Raw genomic sequence first — 20,878 nt, 5'->3', positions numbered from 1 at the left:
TTAGCCAAAGATTATTCCTACTGTTGCCTTAATTACAGCACTTATCTAATTGCTTATTAAGCGCTAGATTTGGGGAATGCACCAAATCTAAGCACTTGTGATTGAACAAATCCATTAGTTAGTAGACATTGTGTAGAATAAGGGACTGAATTAACATAATGAAAGAATGATTCCCCATAATTCACATTTAAACCTGCCTGCTTTTTCCTCTTCTGTCCAATTTGTTTCGTCTCTCTTTCAATTCCCTTTTTTTAATAGAATGAGCATCATTAGCTAGACCTTTAAAAAAGTTTATTTTTATAACATTATTCTGGACATTGCTAAAAGATTATTGATAGCATGAGCAAATGAATTTATTAGATTGCTGATTCCTGGAACATATCCTCCTCATCCTCTGTAGTTTTCTGGAGAGGTACCGGAGAATAAAGTGAACGTGGTGGTGACCAACCTGACAGTGGTGGACAGGGATCAACCCCACAGCCCAAACTGGAACGCTGTATACCGCATTGTCAGCGGAGACCCCTCAGGACATTTCACCATCCGCACTAACCCCATCACTAATGAAGGCATGCTAACTGTGGTAAAGGTAAGAACATGAAATTGAAAAAAAAATTATGTTCCATAAACATTCAAAACCTGTTGTGCTGTGTCTCTAATGTCCTGTAACTAATTATCTCTTCTACAGCCGGTGGATTTTGAGATGAACCGTGCTTTCATGCTGACAGTGGTGGTGTCCAACCAGGCCCATCTGGCCAGTGGCATACAGTCATCTCTTCAGTCTACAGCGGGGGTCACAATCTCAGTACAAGATGTGAATGAGCCACCTGTCTTCCCTGTCAACCCCAAGTTGATCCGCTTTGAAGAGGGAGTTCCAGCAGGGACCATCCTGACTGTGTTTGCCGCTCAGGACCCTGACCACTTCATCCATCAGATTGTCAGGTAAGTTCAGTGCTTGCTACATCCACAGCATTTGCAGACTCCATACATTCAACCAAAGAAACATCATCCACCATACCACCATAACTACCATCAACACCCTGAAACGAGCTTACTATGATATTTTTTTCAACTCGAAATGTTTACCTTCACCAAGGAGATAATGTTGTCAGCAAGGTTTGTCCACCAGTCAGCAGAATTATGCAAAATATATTATGTTGAGGGGGTGGCACGGTGGTGCAGTGGTTAGCACTGTCGCCTCACAGCAAGAAGGTTCCGGGTTCGAGTCCCAGCTTGGCCTGGATCTTTCTGTGTGGAGTCTACATGTTCTCCCTGTTCCTGCGTGGGTTCTCTCCAGGTACTCCGGCTTCCTCCCACAGTCCAAAGACATCAAGAGAGGACGAGGCTGATTGATACTCTAAATTGACCGTAGGTGTGACTGTGAGTGTGAATGGTTGCCTGTCTATATGTGTTGGCCCTGTGATGGACTGGTGACCTGTCCAGGGTGAACCCTGCCTCTCAGCCAAAAGCCACTGGGATAGGCTCCCCTCTAACAGGATAAGCGAAAGAAAATGGATGGATGGATGGATATTATGTTGATTTTCACCAAAGTTGTTGGAGGGGTGCAGGATGGGCCAAGAAAGAATCTAAAACATTTATGGGATATTAGTTATAGCACCACCAGCCTCAAAAATCAACAAACTGACTTAGAGCCTCCTAACACTGGGTGATTTGCACCATGCCAAGTATGTTTGCCACTTAAAGGCTGTTTTGTTATATTTTTGCCTAGTGTGAGTGCTCTTAACCACAGCCAGGCACAGCATGCTTCCCTGGCCCTTGCACACACAGTTTGAAAAAGTTAAACTGATTTCATGCACATGAATGTAATGCGGAGAACAGTTTCCTATTTTAGCTGCACATACATCAAGTGAGCAAACCTCTGCATTTGGAACATGAATAAATGTCCACATAAATTTAGATAAAAAGTGATGTTACTGCACAGGGAGGACATGAGAATATTGTTTCTGTGCCACTCGTGCTTTGTCTGTTTTTTGTATAAGTGGCCCCTGTGTATTAAATCAAGTAGAACCTACAGTTTGAGATGAAAACTAGGGCCTCCCTCAGAGTTTCCCTGTCCTCCCATATTTGACTCTGGTCCAATCCTGCTCTTGTCAATCAACAAAATATGAAATCCTAACCCTGACCCAGAAGATTCCTGATCAAATTTAACAACACAATTAGATCGACATCAAAATTACCCTCTATTGTCTTCATGTAATGTACAACAACATAGTGTTGAGTGTTCTTGAGCATCACTTACTGGCAACAGGAATTGATATTTGCACCACATTGGACACATCAAGCTATAATCAGGTTTCTTTATTCTATTGACCACCCACACACTGCAACAAGCACTTGTGTTGCTGGACCCACTCATTGCTGTGTGTAGCTTCAATTAGAGCCCAAACATGGGTGAAGAGCTTCCTAGTTTTAGATACAAGGTAGCTAACTCTAGCTTTTGGAATATGTGACCCGATAGGGTTATGGGCGGTCTTCAATCCTTATCATAATAAACCTTCTGCTCTCAACAGAAAAAGTAAAAAAATGTGTCACTCATAGTGTTGTTTTTGGCAGCCATTTTAGATTTCGTCTTAGTCTTAGTCTTTCGGACTAAAGTGCTTATTGGTTTTAGTCAAATTTTTGTCATTTTCATATTTGATAGTGTTAGTCCAGTTGTAGTTGACGAAAATTCAAAAAGGTTATAGTCTAGTTTTAGTCAGTTTTATATACAAAAAAGAAGTATAGTCTTTTAACAAATTAATTTAGATCATTAGGTATTGGGGATTGCTGTTGGGCAGAAACTTTTAATTTACACACACACACACACATTTTTTTTTTTTTTTGCCCCCCCGTCAGACTTTTCTGATCTTTGCCACAGCAGACACAGATGCTCAGCTCAATCTTAAACAGCCTCTTTGCTGCTCTATTCCCCAGATGGCCATGCTTGAACCTCTGGACCAGCACACACAACAGACACACAAGTGTACACACATAAGTTTGCCAAAACATGTGAATGTGATGCACATGTGACTCCGTAAGGGAGAGAATGATGTGAGCAGTAAACGGGAAATGAGCCAGATGGGTTTGCTACGCTTCTTGTGTTCTCTCTCTCTCTGTGGAGACTATTTGATTCTTAATTTTTAAAAGAATTTTTTTTATACGTAGATTAATGTTTGAACATTACATCAAAGAATAACTTAACATTACCTTTGTTAAATTATTGTATTTGCACACAATCCATTTATTAAAATGTTACTTCTCAAGGAAAATCATCATCTTGCATTTCCCAGGTAACCAGTAATGCTGCTCACAAATATAGCTCTGCATGTAAAGAGCTCATCTTCTTCCTTTATCCCCTCCATGTCAAAATAAAATGCACTTACTTCAGACCATATTTTTCATTTTATAATCATATTATTGCACTTATTTGTGTTTAGTTTAGTCAAATGGACAGGTGAAAATCCCTAATATGTTGTCTTAAAATGCCTGTTGTAAATTTAGGGCCACATTTTGAGAAATATCCATGTTCCTCCAGTTTTCCTGTGTTTATTCCCACACATCTGCACATTGACATTAACCCTGTTCTACTTTGCTATGAACCATTAACTAATGTACAAAGGAAAGAACAGAGGGCATTTCTTGCACAAGACATTGTATCTTTGTCTTCAATTTGTACTGAATTTAATTTTTTATCCCTCTCTCTCTCTCTCTCTCTCTCTCTGCCTGCCTGCATGTGTGTGTGTGTGTGTGTGTGTGTGTGTGTGTGTGTGTGTGTGTGTGTGTGTGTGTGTGTGTGTGTGTGTGTGTGTGTGTGTGTGTGTGTAGATATTCCAAGCTTTCAGACCCAGCCAACTGGCTGAAGATCAACAGGACCAATGGTCAGATCACCACCATGGCACTACTTGACCGAGAGTCCATGTATGTCAAAAACAACGTATATGAGGCCACATTCCTGGCCTTCGACAATGGTAAGTCTGGTAAGTGAGGGTGACTATTAATGTTGTGATTGTCAGTAAATCGTTGGAAAGATGCCTGCCCTTTTGATCAAGACCCTTGTCGCTGTACTTGTGGAAGAGTTATATTATTTGTCAGTTGGTCAAAGTTTGGCTTTCAGGGAGTGGTGGAGGTGTACTGCTGTCAAGGAGTCTCGGGCTAGGGGGAATACAAAGCGAGAGCATCAATGCAAAATGGAATATGGCACAATCACTTTATGTCCTGTCAAACTTTTTAGAGGCCAGAATTGGGATTAAAAATAAAATCTAATATGTAATTTGGTAGATATGATTAATGGAACCTATAGCTGGGGAATTGATCCAACTTTATTTTAAACAAATATTCACTACTCGGGCAGCTTGGTGGTGCAATGGTTAGCACTGTTGCCTCACAGCAAGAAGGTTCCGGGTTCGAGTCCCGGCTCGGCCACGGCATCTTTCTGTGTGGAGTTTGCATGTTCTCCCTGTTCCTGCATGGGTTCTCTCCAGGTACTCCAGCTTCCTCCCATAGTCCAAAGACATCAAGAGGGGACGCCCCCCCCCCCTGTGACCATTAACAGGAAGAAGCGGAAGACGATGGATGGATGGATTCAATCACAACTCTCCTAAAACTGGTGCAGGCAAAATCAACATCCAGAAAAAAAAAATCTGAAGGGTGTGTGGTTTCTGTAGCTGTTGGTCATTGGCATAGAGATTCAAATGTGTGTTAGCATGATGACAGTAAACTCTTTATTAAAAGTAGTCAGTCACCTTAAGGAACAAAATTATGCTGAAGCTGAGCAACAGAACCTCTGTTGTATAAAGAATGCCGTTCCATGCTGCAACCATGTGCATGCTACTTCACTGCCAAAGATCTCCCATCAAATGGATGGACTGAGAATGAATGAGTGAGCATGGGACAGTCTGTTTATATACCATACCCTAATCTACATAGCCAACTTTGTGTAAATATACAGACTGATAGAATCATAAAGGTCTGATTATCACCTGCTCTAACAATTTGCAAACTAAAGAACTCAAGTAGCACAAACAGAGGTGCCTACTCAGGCGGTCTTACATCAGTGGAAGCTGATTGGTTCCCCTGAAGCATGCAAACATCAGCTCAGAGTGTTGATAGTCTATTGATTCTGGCACTCAGACTTTCAACAAGGGGATATCCACTCTGGTTGAATTTTTTTGTTGTTTGGGCATAGATGCCTTTATTGAACAATGAACAGACAGGAAACAAGGGAGAGAGGGGGGGGTGGGACATGTAGCTAAGGACCTCCGGCCGGGATTCAAACTGGTGTCAACTGTGTATATGACATGCGCTCTCACCACTCAACCACCTGAGCGATTCTCCATCCATCCGTTCATTTTCTACCGCTTTTCCTGTTAAGGCTCGCGGGCAGGCTGGAGCCTATCCCAGCAGCCTTCAGGCGGTAGGCGGGGTTCACCCTGGAGTCCATCACAGGGCCAACACATATTGACAGACAATCATTCGCTCTCACAGCCACGCCTACGGTCATTTTAGAGTATCCAATTAGCCTCGTCTGCATTTGCATGTCTTTGGACTGTGGGAGGAAACTGGAGAACCCACACAGGAACAGGGAGAACATGGAGACTCCACACAGAAAGATCCTGTGCCTGAGGCACGAGGGCTCAAAACCGAAACCTTCTTGCTGTGAGGCGACAGCGCTAACCACTGCACCACCGTGCCACCCCTGAGTGAGTCTGTTTGTAGTTATTCTACTCAAGTGAAGCGCAAGAAGCAACACAGCACACAGCCAATCATAACGGACAAGATAGTCAATGGGCCCCAGGGCCTTTACATAGTTGTTAGACCAAGTTCGAGTCTGATAGAGAAAACAGTGTTGGAGCACAACTCTGATGAGCTATTGGGTTGTGCCGCATCAGTAATTTAGTTCAGCTTCCTGACAGTCTGTTTGTGGGGGGGGTGTTGTCAACTGAATAACGAGGCCAGGATTCACTGCAGAGCAAAACATTTGTTCATCTGCTGTTTATAGAGAGAATATGGCAAAAGAAATGGTATTAGTGGTTGATACATCCACTCTTTCAAAGCTGTGTTTCTCAACCACTCGGGTGCACACTCATGGGTGGGCATGAAAGCCACTTTTGAGACACAAAATGCTTTCAAATTGAAACTCTTTGAAACTTTGTTAAAGGAAAATTGTCTTTTTAGTATTGGAGAGTAATAATGTGAGCATATGAAGCAAATTATAGGTTTACGCCAGATGAGACTCATTGGTGTCAAGATAGGATCTGTCCCAATAAACAATGAATTAATGAGACTTATTACATTTAAACATGCACTTCTAATTTAACGGATGCAGCTTTTTAAGTACCGATGTAGTGTGCCAGGAAACAAATGGTGTTAAATTATTTGTTTGTTTTTTTCAAGGGAGTCTGTTTCAAGTATGAATATGTGGGCCTTTATTGTAAAGGTGGAGAACAGCCCTTATAAAGTACACTGCTCCATAAGTGCGTTTGTGATTTGAACCATGTTCTAGTATGAAAACAAATGCTTGCAATTGTAATATCCCATGTCCACAAGCCAGGTTCCCTTTTGTGTTTTTGAAAGCAAGCAGAGTTCTTTAAAAAGAAGGCAGTGCTTCTTCCCAGCACCTTGTTGCACAGCATCAACTGCAATTTAAACGGTTAAAAAAAAAACAACAGCATTTCACAGTTCAGTTACTGTTTGTACTGCAGTGAAGTACATTAATGATGCACGAACCGTCAAAGACGTGTCTCTCAAACTGATGGGTCTGTGCTGGTCTGGTACTGCTGAGAAATCCTGAATAAGTCATGGTAAGATTGTTTTACTTGATGTTGTAAAGATTAGCATTTGAGTTATTTCCAAGTGGCAAGAGTGAGCGTTGTCCCATCCAGAATGAGTCTCTCCTCAGCCTCTCAGGAAGTTCTTAACACAAAGACGAAAGAATGCATGTGTTCTTTCCTATATTCTCTTCAACTAAACACACACACTTGCAAGCCCTTGGGGGAAGAGAAAAACCTGTCCTCCTGATTGTTTCTGTATCTGGACACCTCATTTTCACAGTTTTACACATGAATCACCAGGAGGTCATTCGAATGGAAAAATTGGGCTTTATTCAGCAACCATCTTAAAAGCCACTGATGCAGGTTTCACAGAGATGCTGACATTTACCAATGATTTAATTATTTGGATTGGAACTGAATTTGCAAACAGAATCTCAACAGAATATGTGAAATGGGCACAACTTCTTAACATTGCTTTACTTGGTGATGGCAGCTGTTAAAATTGTCAGTATACTACAGAAACAATGGGCATTATTCAAGAAATGATTTGTTCTTAAACACTATCAAGCTTGTTTGGCCCTAAACTTAGACTTACAGACTACAAACAAACCTGATGGCTATACTTGTGTGTAACTCCGTGCTCCTGACAGTTTAACAGAGAAGCTTCCGAACTTAACATTCTCTCAGAGTTAATTGTTAAATCGTAAAAGTATGATAAGACAAGTGGCAATTGTTGGGGACAAGAGCAATCTAGACTGAAATATGCTTATCGTTTATAAAATTTCTAATAATAATTTTCTTTTTTTATTTTATGCTATTGTTTTTATCAAAAGGATTCTGGTGGTTCCTGTGGGAAGCGGGAAATGTTATCTTTAAATAACAAGACTGCAGCGGACCAGACACTGACAGGTGTATGGCGGTGCTCAGATGCCGCAGCAGCAACACCTCAAAGTCCCTTTCTAGTAACTGTGGTAAAACTGTAAAGTGGCAAAATGAGACTGCAGAAATTATGGACATTAAAAATCACACAGAAGATAAAGGAAGTGGTGCGTCTGTGGTATAGTCCATTTATACTAACATTGGCTTTGTGCTTCTAACAATGAAATTTATGCTTCAGCAAAATGGTGTTTTCTGCCATTTGTATGGATTATCTTGCTGGACAAAACCACAGAGCAATGACCCCAAATTCATTTAAGAATCTGATTAGCCTTTGGCTGTGGGAACTAATGGGGATGCTTACTTCCTGATTAGCTCACAAAAATATATAATTCTCGTAGCATTCATGGGGAATTGCCAGGGGTTTTCCTGTGCATAAAAGTAACATGTGGCTCCTGCTTTCATTTACAAGGACCGTTATACTGGTTAAAACACATTGTGAACTTTCCTTGTATGACCTTTCTGAAACAAAATTGACTGAATATGAATGAGGCCCACAGTTGTTTATCAACCTTTCAACACTGACATTTTCTATCATTATTGCTTGAAGGGAGACAGGTAAGTAAGAATTCATTGTACGATGTAACCACTGTGTTTTTATTGTGGACATGAGTGGACATGACATCTCTTTGTCGCTTGTGCTTCCTCTCACTTATTCGTAGGTTCTCCTCAAGCCAGCGGGACAGGAACCCTACAGATCTACCTGATTGACGTGAATGACAACTCCCCTGTGCTGATACCTCGGGAGGGTCAAGTGTGCCAGCGTGCCCGCCCAAACTCCTGGATAAATATCACAGCATCCGACGCTGACGCAGACCCCAATGAAGGGCCATTTATCTTTGAGCTCCCAAAAACTCCTGTCAGCATTCGCCGTAACTGGACCATCTCTAGACTTGGCGGTAAATAAATGCTGTAAATTACCTTGAAAATATTTAAGAATTACATTGCAAACATAAATGATTTACAGTTACAGTTAAGTCAAAATTTAGGAGGTTCAAGGGACCTTAAACAGGAGTAACTGGTAACATCAATAAGGGCACCAGGGATTGCTTTAAGCTGTCCAAGTCCAAGTTTAACAAAATGTCTCATGGTGAGGGACATGGGTGCCAGTGCTGACATATGATCTATCATTTGTGGCAAATGAGTTACATTCATCTTGCTGTCCCCCAAGCATCCAATCTGTCAGCCATCCACTCTGATGGATGTATCACAGCAGCTGTCTTAAGGACAAATCTCATCACATACCTGGATTCGTCTTCCACAGAGGCTGTTGTCCAAGTTTGCCTGAGTGATTGATGCTGAAGGTTATATGTTGTGGGTTTTTCAGTCTTTAATGTCTCTTCAATTCACATATATGCATGTCAGAATGATTGCTGCACATTTTATTCCTTTGCAGCTTTTATTTGTCATTCACTCCTACCCACGCACATGATGACATGATATCCTGCGGTATACAAAATGTTTCTCTGTCTAATCTTATTTTCCCCATGCTCTTCCTTCATGTCTTTCTGTCCTCCTACACATTCCCCTACGTCTCTTCATGTATTCCCATTTTGATTTGTTTCCTTTGCTTCACTCTCTAGGTGACTATGCTAAACTGAAGTTGAACATTCCTTACCTGGAGGCAGGTGTGTATGAGTTCCCCATCTCTGTATCGGACTCAGGGAACCCTCCTATGTCCAACCGTTCCTTGATCAGAATCAAAGTGTGTCCCTGTGATGATAACGGGGACTGCAGCACCACAGGGGCCGTAGCAGCAGCTGGCCTTGGCACAGGGGCCATCATCGCTATACTCATCTGTATCATCATACTGCTGAGTGAGTGCTACGAAGACGGTCAACAACAGTTTACAAGGGCAACTTAAATGTAAAAACTGTACATCCTCCTCTTCTCTCTCCATCATTTTCCATTGATGTTTGGCTGTCTCTCCTTGCAGGCATGGTTCTCCTGTTCGTGGTGTGGATGAAACGCAGAGAGAAGGAGAGGCAGGCAAAGCCCTTGCTAATTGACCCTGAAGATGATGTCAGAGACAACATCCTCAAGTATGATGAGGAAGGAGGAGGAGAGGAGGATCAGGTATTGTTTGGAGAAAGTGAATTTATTTATCTCCCAAAATCATGAAAGGTTGTTATTCAACACAGCTCAAACACAACAGCAAGCAGGACTGGCAAATGGAGGTCAGCTAGACAGCAGCTTGAGTCTATCAGATAGTTTAAGTTGCAGTCGAGCTTTAAGAGGACTTTTGACAATGTTACTGTGTACAAGAATACGGGAGGAAGGGATTTATTGATGAAAGAATGTTTGCCTGGGAAAGAGGGTTAGGTGGCAGTTTGTCCTCTTGCTGATTGCAATAAGTCATTCTTCTGTTCACCTTTTCCATCATGTTCCAAACAATTTAGCAAGCAGCATCTCTGGCAGTGTTTTTCACTCTTCAAATAACCATGCAAACTTTTTAGGAACCACCCTCATTGTCAGTCATTTTTTACAGCCTGACAAGCATATAAATACCTTTCTCAGGTTTCTGAATGAATTTCTGAGCTCCAGACCAACAATAAACACCTGACTGCTAGTTAGTTCAGCTTTAATGAATGCTAGTGGTGAGGCACAGGACTGTCTCCCAAGTCAAACAGAGTTGTCACCAAAAAATTGGGAGTGAGATGTTGCTATTTTATGTGATGCATAACCTGAGCTACCTCTTCCACCTCAGTCTAACCTCGCTCTCTCAGCTTCCAAAACGAGCGGTTTCTCCTCTGTGAATATATCCGACCCCTTTAGTTGTCCAAAGTAATCTACCCCATCCTTTCTTAAAAAAAAATTGGCCATGGTTTGTAGCAGCAGTTGGTCTTTGAATCATCAATAAATGTTTAGTTTTGTTGACTTTAATTTTAATAAAGCTATTGAGGTGTTGTGTCAAATCAGTGTGGCTACCTAGGAAAGTAATTCAGGGTTTATATCTGACTTTAAAATAACAGATTGTTTCCACAGCGTTTTCACAGCATGTTAATGTTAAAGACACCCTAGTTCTATTTATTTCTGTATAAAAAACTGTCAACACGATCAGGGTATCGCAGCGGCTGCACTTGGCAGGAGTTACCTCCTGCAACTTTGTGGGGTGGTTAGCATAATCACTCACTTCAGACACTGTCCTAACGACTAGACACAGAGCTGGGAACTTCAGACCTTGTGACTTTATAGGGTTTTCAAGTGGGCACCCAACATCTTTGGTGGTTCATGAACTAGCCCACGACACCTCAGTGGGGCTCGACAGCAAAACCAGCATCCTGGAACTGCTCCCTCAGCCCATCAGGTCTTCCGCACTCAGCTCTGCCCCCCCTTTCCCCTGCCAGCCTGATTTAGCCACCATTTGCCTTTCTTCAGCCAAAGCCACCTGGATGCTGCTACCTCCTTTGTGATGTTTTTCGCCAGGTTCTTATGGGTTGACCCTCTGACCCCAAGCATTCTCAGTACGCTCCAGATGAGCTGTCCTGGGAAGCCCCTACAACTGACTTCCAGTGGTAGGTTCCAGACTCTCCGCACCCTCTGCTGGCTCTCCAGGATGAAGAACTGATTTACCCCGCTTGCGCTCATGTGCCTCCTCAATCCTTTCCTCCTTGGGCAGTTCTCAGTTCTATAAGGGCCACCTGTTTGGAAGCTTGGAACCAAAGCATAGTATCTGGACAGAGACTTGTGACGGCAGTCTCTTCTGGAAAGTTGTCTTCCGATGTCAACTCTCATTTCCCAGTACTTTGCTGTGCCGTGGATCCCTGTGCCCCCATCGTCCTTTCCTGCCTTCTCCCCTGGCCTGAAGAAGGCAATTAAGTGAAGGCCTTTGGATGGGCATTAGTGGTCCTCCACTTCCTCTCTTTTTCCAGTCTATTGGCCAGTTGCGCCAGCACCTGGTCATGTAGCCATCTAAACCTCCCGTTAGGCTTGGCAAACAGGATGACAGGATGTGTCCCAGGTTTGCTGGTTTTCCACATGGCGCACATCATCTGCAAACCTCCACCTATGGAGATTTGTTGGTCTTGGTAGCATGTCATACACGGAAGAGAGGAGGAACTTTATACGATGCCCCTCCATGTTCCAAATGTCCTTCCAAGTGAGGGATCCTCCTCACACACTGTCCCACCTTGTCCAGCTGCCCTGTTGGCTCACAGCTACTCCCTGGCTTGCCTGCCTTTTTCCTCGGCTGCCTGAATCTCCCTCTGCACCATGCCTCTCCTCTCCTTTGCTTTTGCCTCCTTCCAGCTTGTTCGTGTAATGCAGCCAAGGCCCAGCCTTCCTTGGTTCACCGTGCCCACGATGTCTGCATCCTGACATTGAGTGGTTTGAAATAAAGTGTATTTGTTGACTTTTGAGACAATGTATTCTGTTGTAACACTGCTAGCATTCATTGCAGCTAAACTAGAAGTCAGCTTTTCAGGAAGGTTCCTGCAGGTTAGCTTGTGTCCTCTTTTTTCCAGAAATGTGTTTTTTCCCCCTTTTACCCCATTATGATTCCTCCCTTGACACTGCATTGTCCAACTTAGGTGGAACCTTTAGTCACACTGGCCAGTTTTGGGCCAGTTGAAGCATGCTGGAGTAACTGAGCTCCAACAACATTATCTACAGTAAATATGTGACATGTTTCATGGCATAGATTTGGCATAAAGGTGTGTGAACAAGATTTAGAGGTTGTAATATACTGTTTACCTTGGATTCCACGTGTTGTTGAAAATGAAACTCTTTGCAGATGACACTTTTCAAGAAATTAACATTTTTAAATACACCTACAGCACGCTCTTATATCTTATATCTAAGATATTTAACAACATCAATAAAAACCTTCAACATTGATTTGCTCTAATATACACTATGTTTTATTCAAGAAAATGTCTTTGATACTTGCTATTTTCCAACTCCAACTCACAACCGTTGAATTAATGAACACACACAGTATGAAGCAGCTGCTATGTGTATAGATGTATTTTCATGCTTAAGCAACTGTGAGGATTTAGGTGCAACTATTTACAGTATCAGCTGCAAGAGTGCAGAAACCCAACAAACAATTCTGTCCATGACATGGAGTTTAGCTATTTGTATTGAGAAATTAGAGTTAGTTTCGCCTCACAGACATCAACAATTTATATAAATAAAACGGCAAACAAAAATACAATAAGAATAATGATCACATGAATATAAAAAAAATTGAGAACAGAACACAACATAGCATGTGTTTTGCTGGGGAGAGACTGTGAATTAATGACTCCAGCGGTGTGATTTGTTCATATTATGAATTTAATGATAAATGTTTAATGAATTTACGGAATATAGTCAGGGATGTTACAAACCACAGCAGCTATCTGAATTCATCGTGTGCTTGTATTGCTGTTTTGATTTGTTTTTATACATTGAAAGTGAATTTTGGGTAATTTTATGCAAATCTATGATCGTGGTGATATGATTGCAATGACCTGACAACCTGTAGGCATAATGCTTTTGTTTGTCTTTTCCTCCATGGCATTTCCTCCAGGACTATGACCTGAGCCAGCTGCAGCAGCCTGAGTCTCTGGATCACATCATTAGTAAGATCAATAAGCCAGCAGGGGTGCGCAGAGTGGACGAGAGGCCCGTGATCCCTGAGTCCCAGTATCCCGTAAGGCCCAGTCTACCCCACCCTGGAGACATAGGAGACTTCATAAATGACGTAGGTTTAGACTGCATGTACTTTCTGTGACTGTTTCTATTCCTAGTCTTGTCTAACAGTTATTTAAAGATTTACAAATGTATTATCTCTAAATATTTCAAGGAACTTTTTTCCTGTCCAGAATTTAGTTCCTGAAAGCTGCTACAAATGTAAATAGCTCACTCACCTGTGTGACAGCATTTAGCCATCAAGCCATCAATAAAAAAACCTTTTGTGAATATTTCAATGTGCTTGAGTGGGATGAGACAGGGTTTGTTGCAGCTTCCCTCTGTGCCCATTGCAGTACAAATATTTTATACTTGTGAGTGATTCGACCCCCTATCCTCCTTAAACCTTAATAAAGGAAAACTGCGTCAATAACAATGCATTCTCTCTCACACACAAACTAGCCGGACTTGTAATGTTAATGTTGTAAAAAGAGGTATTACCTTTATTTCCTGTCATGCGACATAGAGCATATTTAAATAAAAGGATACAGTTCGCTGTATATGACAAAAAAAATGAATTGGTACTGGAAATAAAAAAGCCTTGAAGCAATTTCTCAAAGGCAGTACTGACCTATTTGGCACTCATTGTTTCTCCACATATAAGTCTTAAGTATTTTAATTTGATTTAATTAATTTAATAATGTTTTCTTTTTTCATTTTTATTTATTATATTCTTTCATTTCCTTTTTAATTTTATAAACTAGCTTGTCTTAATACATTCGTTTTGTTATCTATCTGTATTAAAATATTTAGTATATGTGTTCCACGGCGGCACGATGGTGCAGTGGTTAGCACTGTCACCTCACAGCAGAAAAAATAAATAAATAAAGAGACTACTTGATGGTGGTTGGGGTGGTCCCTGTCACTCCAAGTCGGTTTGGAGAGTTCATTCAGGTCTCTGTGTTTCCAGGGTCTTAGGGCAGCAGATAATGACCCCACAGCTCCTCCCTATGACTCCCTGCTGGTGTTCGACTATGAGGGCAGTGGTTCAACTGCTGGCTCTGTCAGCTCACTCAATTCCACCAGCTCAGGGGACCAGGACTATGACTACCTCAATGACTGGGGTCCTCGCTTCAAGAAGCTGGCTGACCTTTACGGAGGAGGAGATGATGACTGAACAGAGGAGGCGGGGTTGGGTGGGACTGTGGCAAGGTCAGGAGAGGTGGGTCATTTGGATGGATACTCCTCTAAACCACGGGCAGGGACCAGGATCATGACGCAGGCTCCATGGTAGACATGTGAGGAGTGGACCCTTAGGCAGACTGCCTTCGCTCACTGCAACCAAGCCTGCAATCATGAATTCCGCTGCAACGCAACTGTATTCTGGCTTTATACTTTTTAATGGCAAGTTTGTAGTGTGATGAACTTTTCTTTTCTTTTCTTTGTTCTCTCACCGTGCTGGACCCCGAGCACCCTGGGGACGAATCAAGGCGGTCGTGAGAGACTCACATGGTGAATTTGTGCTTTGATTGTTAAAACGATACCAACTCTCGCTTTAGTCTCACACTGAAGAGAATGTTTTTTTCCGGAAGATGCTCTCTGACTTTCTCTTTCACTCTGTCAACTTGAATTTCCTTATAACAGAAGCACTGTCATTTTATAAAGTGCCTTTTGTGGTGTGTTTTTGTATCAGACTCCTGCTATCTCAGGATTGGTTGCCATTCATGCAGTACAGTGGAGGGGCTTTCTCTCGCTGCCTCCTCTGCACTCCTCACACCAACCCTGCCTGTCACTCTCCTCTCCCCTTCACAGTCCCACGAGGGAAAGACACAACCAGGAAAGACTATTAGACATCCCCATGAAATACAGCCTAAAAGAAGCCAATAAGAGTTCTTTCAGTGAGGACAAGCCTCTTCTAAAAGGACCTGCTCAGTTTCACAAACATAACGACAGCAACACACTCATATTGTGTGAAACCATTTTTATACTTGTGGGGGTTTTCTAATTTAGTGGAGAATGCCTGCCTTTCCTCTGCGGACTCATGAATTTTGGAGCCTTTATGACGAGACGCTTGCCTGCCCTGTATGGTTTTGTGTTGCTTTCTCCACAGCGTAACGCTTATGTAGGCATGATCTGATTAGTCAGACAGTGTAAGAAAGTGGAACTGGAATTAAGGCCTCTGAGAAGTACATTTTGTCGCCTTGAACATTCCCATTTTTATAGGCCAACAAAACTATTAAAAAGGTGCATGATTTTTTTTTTCATGTTTTACTCAAAGCACTTGTTACTATGTGGTGAGAATGTGAAAATAGTCAGCAGAAACTATATGAATATACTCTGTATAAAGACACGAGAAAATAAAAAAACTGTAAGATACCTATTTTTGAAGTATTGATGAGGATAAAAAATGCTGCTCTCGTTCTCTGGCTCGACACAGGGCAAAGGGGATTTTTTGGCCCATTCATTTTTGATGTGTGATATTAAGTTTCTTTGTCAATCGTTCAATCATTTCAAGATGCCTGCTTACACATTCTTTGTTTTGGTTTTCTGCCTTCCTTTTTTTTGCGTATTTTTCTCTAAAAATGCTTTGTTATACTCCTTTTATATATAAAACACAGCCTTCCCCTTTCACTCTGTACGGTCTCCACAGACTTTTTCCTCCTGTTGACCTCTAACCTCGGGACAACAGTAGGTTCATTGCCCATGCCTGCTGATAGTTGTTCTATTATTCAGTGTACTGCGGTTATTTTATTCATTCATATAGATACTGGATGTGTACTTCAGAAAATAAAAGAGAACTGTTTTGGAATCTTGCCTACATGCATCATTTTCAGGTCTTTGACATGGCTTGGCTGGTTTAACAAAACAAAGTCAAAGCTTTAAAGAATAATGTGCCACGTTGATCCTCTTCTGGATTTATTATAGCTTATTTTCAACTGGCCAAGTGTCAAGGCTACTACATGTTGAACTTAAGCATTTCTGACTTTGGTACACCTTAGTGATGGTACCAATGTGGACTAACCATGAAAATACTAATTAAATCAACAAAGTATTTCTCCACAATATCCATTAGAATAATTGTATGTTTTGAAAAATGATGTAGCTGCTTTAAACCCACAGTTTTGTAGAACACGGTTGTTCATGAAAGGATTGTTTTATATTTGTAATCTATCAAGTCTTTACTTTAAAGTGTTAAAAACACTCGTGACGTGGAACTGACCCCTTTAGATTTACACAATTAATTACTGACCCCTTTGTTTGGCTGTAGCTGTGTTGCTGATTTTTTTTTTTTTACATTATTAAAAACTCCACTATTTGTCCTTGTATTGCATCTTAGAAGAAGGAGCAAGATAGCAGCATCTGAGGTCAAGAGCTAAATTTGTGTCCATTCCTGTGATTTCAATTAGTCAGCTGAAGCACCAAAAAACCCACTGGGGACTTAAAGGGATTTAATCCTCTCCGGCTGTGTGTCTATCAATTAGCCACACCATTAATCCCCACAGCGTAATCTCATTAGATGGAGCGCCTTTAATGAGACACCCAGAGAGAACGCAAGAGGCAGGCAGTAAGCGAGAGGGAGAGAAATGAGGTGGTGGAAAGATCCAGGTAGGCCACATGGAGAGGTGATTAGTAGGATGGACGATGAGGGCTCACACAGGGAGGGACCTCGAAAGTGAGGTTCAAGAACAGCAGGAATTTAGAGAATGTCTGGAAATGAAAGGAAGTGAGATTCTTAACCTTGGACTGTCCACTGTGGACATAAACAAGAGGGACTAAAGGATCAGAGCAAATCTTTGATCCTTTAGTTAATCTATGTTGAATATCAGCAATGAGAATAAGATCTAGTAATAAACCTAATTTCAACTTTTAGTTATGAATTAGCCCGCAAACCTGTCAAAGCCATCTGTTTTGGGCCTCACTGCTCCAAAGTGTTAATCACATTGGTTAAAAAGCCATCAAGGTCATAGCTACAGTCGTCTGATGAGACGATTATTTTCAGAAAAAGTGTCTTTGATGGTCTTTACTGCGTTTCACTCATACAGATGAGCAGAGTGAAAGTAGAAAGCAAACTGGAGTTGCCCCTATGATCATGATGGCGTATATAGACTGAGAACTTTGCTGCTGGCTTGCAGCCAGTGCCTTGTGTGTTGTAAATAAAGTTCTACTCTTCAAAAATGCCTTGCCTTTTTATTTCCGCTTCATATAGCGAGTGAGCCTCTGGTATAGAATGGAACAGTTCAAACTTAACAACACCACTGGATGTTTGCTGCTTTACTGTTTGGTGTTAATATTCAGCACAAATATGAATTGGCTCCGCTGCTTGTTTTACTACTGACACCAGTCTGGGTGTTCTGCTATTTTAGAACTAAAAGACTCAAATGAGATCAAAACAGCAGAATAAATGTGATGTCTGAGTCCCCCTAGTTAACTAACTTACTTGAGGGCTCTTAAAGAGCGTATACCTCTGCCGAGGCAAGCCAAACCATTGTAAAACAAGCAGGCATCAGGAGTCACAGTGTGTGGCAGTTCTTTATAGCAAGAGGGTAGTTAAACCTGGTCATATAGATTTTGCATGAAGGAACATGCTAAGGTATGGAATGTGGTGAAAGTATCACTGGTGGCATCCACTATATAGCGCTGGTGAACACAATTCAACATAAAATATGTTGCTGTACCTCACACTTAGTTCATGCATTAACCTGCCGATAGACGGACAAATGCCGTCAGAGTTAAAAATAAGAACAGAAAAAAGTTTTCCAGCGGAAACAGAACTCAGCTCTTCATACCTGATATCTCAACCACCCTGAAGCAGCAGATAAAGGCAAGAACTGTGGACTCAGCACTCACTTGAATATAAGTGTGTTATGTGCTGTTTCTTAATCAGTGGCTGACAGATTTCTTTTTCTTTTTTACCATTATCTACCATCCATGAAACCTTCTAGGGTGTAGGCATCAAATTCACCATCACCCACCAGATTATTTCTGTTAACAAAGATATGATGCTCATTTGAGGACGTGAGGGATGAGAAGGTTTTTTTTGGGGGGGTGGGGGGGGGGGGTTGGACAAAAAATCAAGCATTCAATGTCAGGATCAATTCTTTCATTACCAGGGTGTATATCAAAAAAGTTTAGAACAGAATTATATATTAAAGTTCAATAGCCACAATTTATAGACTGTGGAATGACAGGAACATTTTAAATAAGACAAGCTCTTAAACAGGCCTGGTGACATAAACAGCATTATCCTCTACATAAGGGGTCAGCGATTGATTTTGGACCAAATTTTCTTTAGACATTAGATGACAAACCAGAACATCAGATTATGAAAATTGGCAAAATCAAAGGCTAAATTTTGAAATTGATTGATAAAATACTGTCTTGATGATGGCATAGTCCACTGCTCCACCCTGTGGTTTAATTGTGAAGAGCAACCCTAAAAAAGGATCCTCAGTTTTTAGGTGTTTGAGCTGCATTAAAGAATTCAGTGGTAGTGATAATGGAGCTAGCATCCTGATCAACCAGTGAACATGACAATCTACCCTAAGATGCCGAGAATAAAATGTCATGACATGCAGTTAATACAGTTTTATTTGCCTTTTCCATTATGTGAATAATTAATGTGAATTGCTTTAATTTGAAAAAATGATTGATTGCTTCCTTGTCATGCTTTGGAGTTTAACAAATTACAATAATTATTTGACGGTCTTAGCTGTCAGAATTATGTTCCTTGCCTGTGTGTTGGAGGTTCCAAATTAAATTGTGTGCAGTTAGCTAAACATTGTAAGTCAATGAGAGAAAAATGTCACTATGAAAAAGTCTGATGAGGAAAATTTAAGTGAAAATGATGAAGTGTATTGTCAAGTCAAGTATATATATTTTTCTAAAGGACCAAATCACAGCGAAAGTAATCTCATGACAGTTTACAGGCAGAGTAGGTCCACACTTTTCAATTTAGTTTAGAGACCCATCCATCCATTATATATACCGCCTATCGGTTAAAGGTTACAGGGGAGCTAGAGCCTATACCAGATGACATTGGGTAAGAGGTGGAGTACAACCTGGATGGATACTTTGACATGGTAACCGGGGGGAAGTGAGGTTCAAACCAGCCACCCTTGGGTTGCTAGATGGACACTCTGCCTCTGAGCCATGCCCCAGTTCTGAGATACAACAATTCAAAATGAGCAAGCCTATCAGCAACATCATCTGCTCTGACCAGTTGAGGTGAAAGGGAATAGGAATGAAAGAGGTGGAGACAAAGAGACAAGGAAAGACAATTGTAACAATAGTTGCTTCATTCAGAACCTGCTAGTTCATTCATAGCATGCTCAAACATTATGCTCTGCATGCTCATGTTTTGCTAGTACCATATACTCGAGGAAAAATAAATGGAAATGCAAACACAAGAGAGAACACATTGGATGGACCCCAAGAGATGAACACATTAATGTACTCCCAAATGTATTTCAATTTTGGAATTAATCCAGAACCAGATCCACGTCTTGCCTAGGCAGAGGATCAAGAGCGCCCTCTAGTTTTAGTTTTGTTGGGATTGTTGGTAGGCTTATCATCCATTCAAATTACCTGGAAACTGTGATGCTTGTGAACTTCATCAAAATATTCATCCTGTGCTCTTCAACATTTTACAATGAAATTCAAATGATCAACTAACAAGATACCAACCTGCCTCATCATTCAGATCTCATTCCAGAGATGAAGAATTTAAAGTACCGTTTTTTTAGCACTTCTCCTGGAATCGTCACCTTATCGTGGTGGAGGAGTTTGAGTGCCCTGAGGACCCTAGGAGCTATGCTGTCTGGGGCATTTTGCCCCTGGTTGGGTCACCCAAGGCAGACTAGGCAAAGGGCCAGACAAAGAACAGTTAAAAAGACCCTTCATGAGAAGAAGAACAAGGAGTCTGTGTACCCAGTACGGAGGGTTACTGCCCCTACCCCTTGGGCCCTGGCTTGGCTCCAGGGGTAGGGGCCCGTGGGCGAGCGCCTGGTTGTCAGGTCTTAAGCCATGGGGTCCAGCCAGGCCCAGCCCAAAAAGGTTACATGGACTCGTCCCCCCGTGGACCCGCCACCCGCAGGAGGAACCAGATGGGTCCAGCGCAATGTGATTTGGGCGGCAGACCAAGGGTGTTGGCTGTCTGATCCCAAGACATGGAAGCTGGCTTTTGGGACATGGAATGTCACCTCTCTAGTGAGGAAGGAACCAGAGCTGTTGGAAGAGGTTGAGCGTTACCAGCTAGATATAGTCAGCCTCACCTCAACACATAGTTCCGTGTCCAGAACCCAACTCCTTGAGAGGGGTTGGACTCTCTCCTTTGCTGGAGTTGTTCCAGGTGAGAGGTGGAGGGCTGGGGTGGGCTTTTTAATAGCCCTTTGATAGCTGGGTAGTGGAGGGTGTCAAGTTTGGTGGCAGGAGGATGTCGTCTCTGCTTTTTGCTAATGATGTGGTCCTCTTAGATCCATCAAGCCACAACCTACAGCTCTTCCTGGGACAATTCGCAGCCGTATGTGAAGCAGCAGGGATGAGAATCAGCACCTCCAAGTCTG

The 20,878-nt window shown here is 41.9% G+C and overlaps 1 protein-coding gene across 2 annotated transcripts in view; it reads left to right on the top strand.

The window, feature by feature from the left end:
* The window catches only part of cdh4 (cadherin 4, type 1, R-cadherin (retinal)), a 265,718-nt gene extending 248,296 nt beyond the window's left edge, over positions 1-17,422 (top strand). Inside the window, exons 9-16 of one of the 2 annotated variants that reach the window (XM_086198562.1) lie at positions 401-586; positions 686-939; positions 3,823-3,965; positions 8,366-8,602; positions 9,287-9,520; positions 9,640-9,779; positions 13,216-13,389; positions 14,287-17,422. In XM_086198562.1, coding sequence (XP_086054688.1) covers positions 401-586; positions 686-939; positions 3,823-3,965; positions 8,366-8,602; positions 9,287-9,520; positions 9,640-9,779; positions 13,216-13,389; positions 14,287-14,493 — 1,575 coding nt within the window. In that variant the 3' untranslated portion in view covers positions 14,494-17,422. Of the gene's footprint in view, positions 1-400; positions 587-685; positions 940-3,822; positions 3,975-8,365; positions 8,603-9,286; positions 9,521-9,639; positions 9,780-13,215; positions 13,390-14,286 lie in introns of both variants that reach the window. The other variant, XM_086198561.1, reaches the window with a different exon arrangement.
* Positions 17,423-20,878: the final 3,456 nt, after the last annotated feature.

Source organism: Aulostomus chinensis, chromosome 3 (genome assembly GCF_037954235.1).
Source record: "Aulostomus chinensis isolate RoL2024-O1b breed Wild chromosome 3, RoL_Achi_v1.0, whole genome shotgun sequence".
NCBI lineage: Eukaryota > Metazoa > Chordata > Actinopteri > Syngnathiformes > Aulostomidae > Aulostomus > Aulostomus chinensis.
Note: the sequence above shows the minus strand (reverse complement) of the source record. Positions and strands in the feature narration are given on the sequence as shown.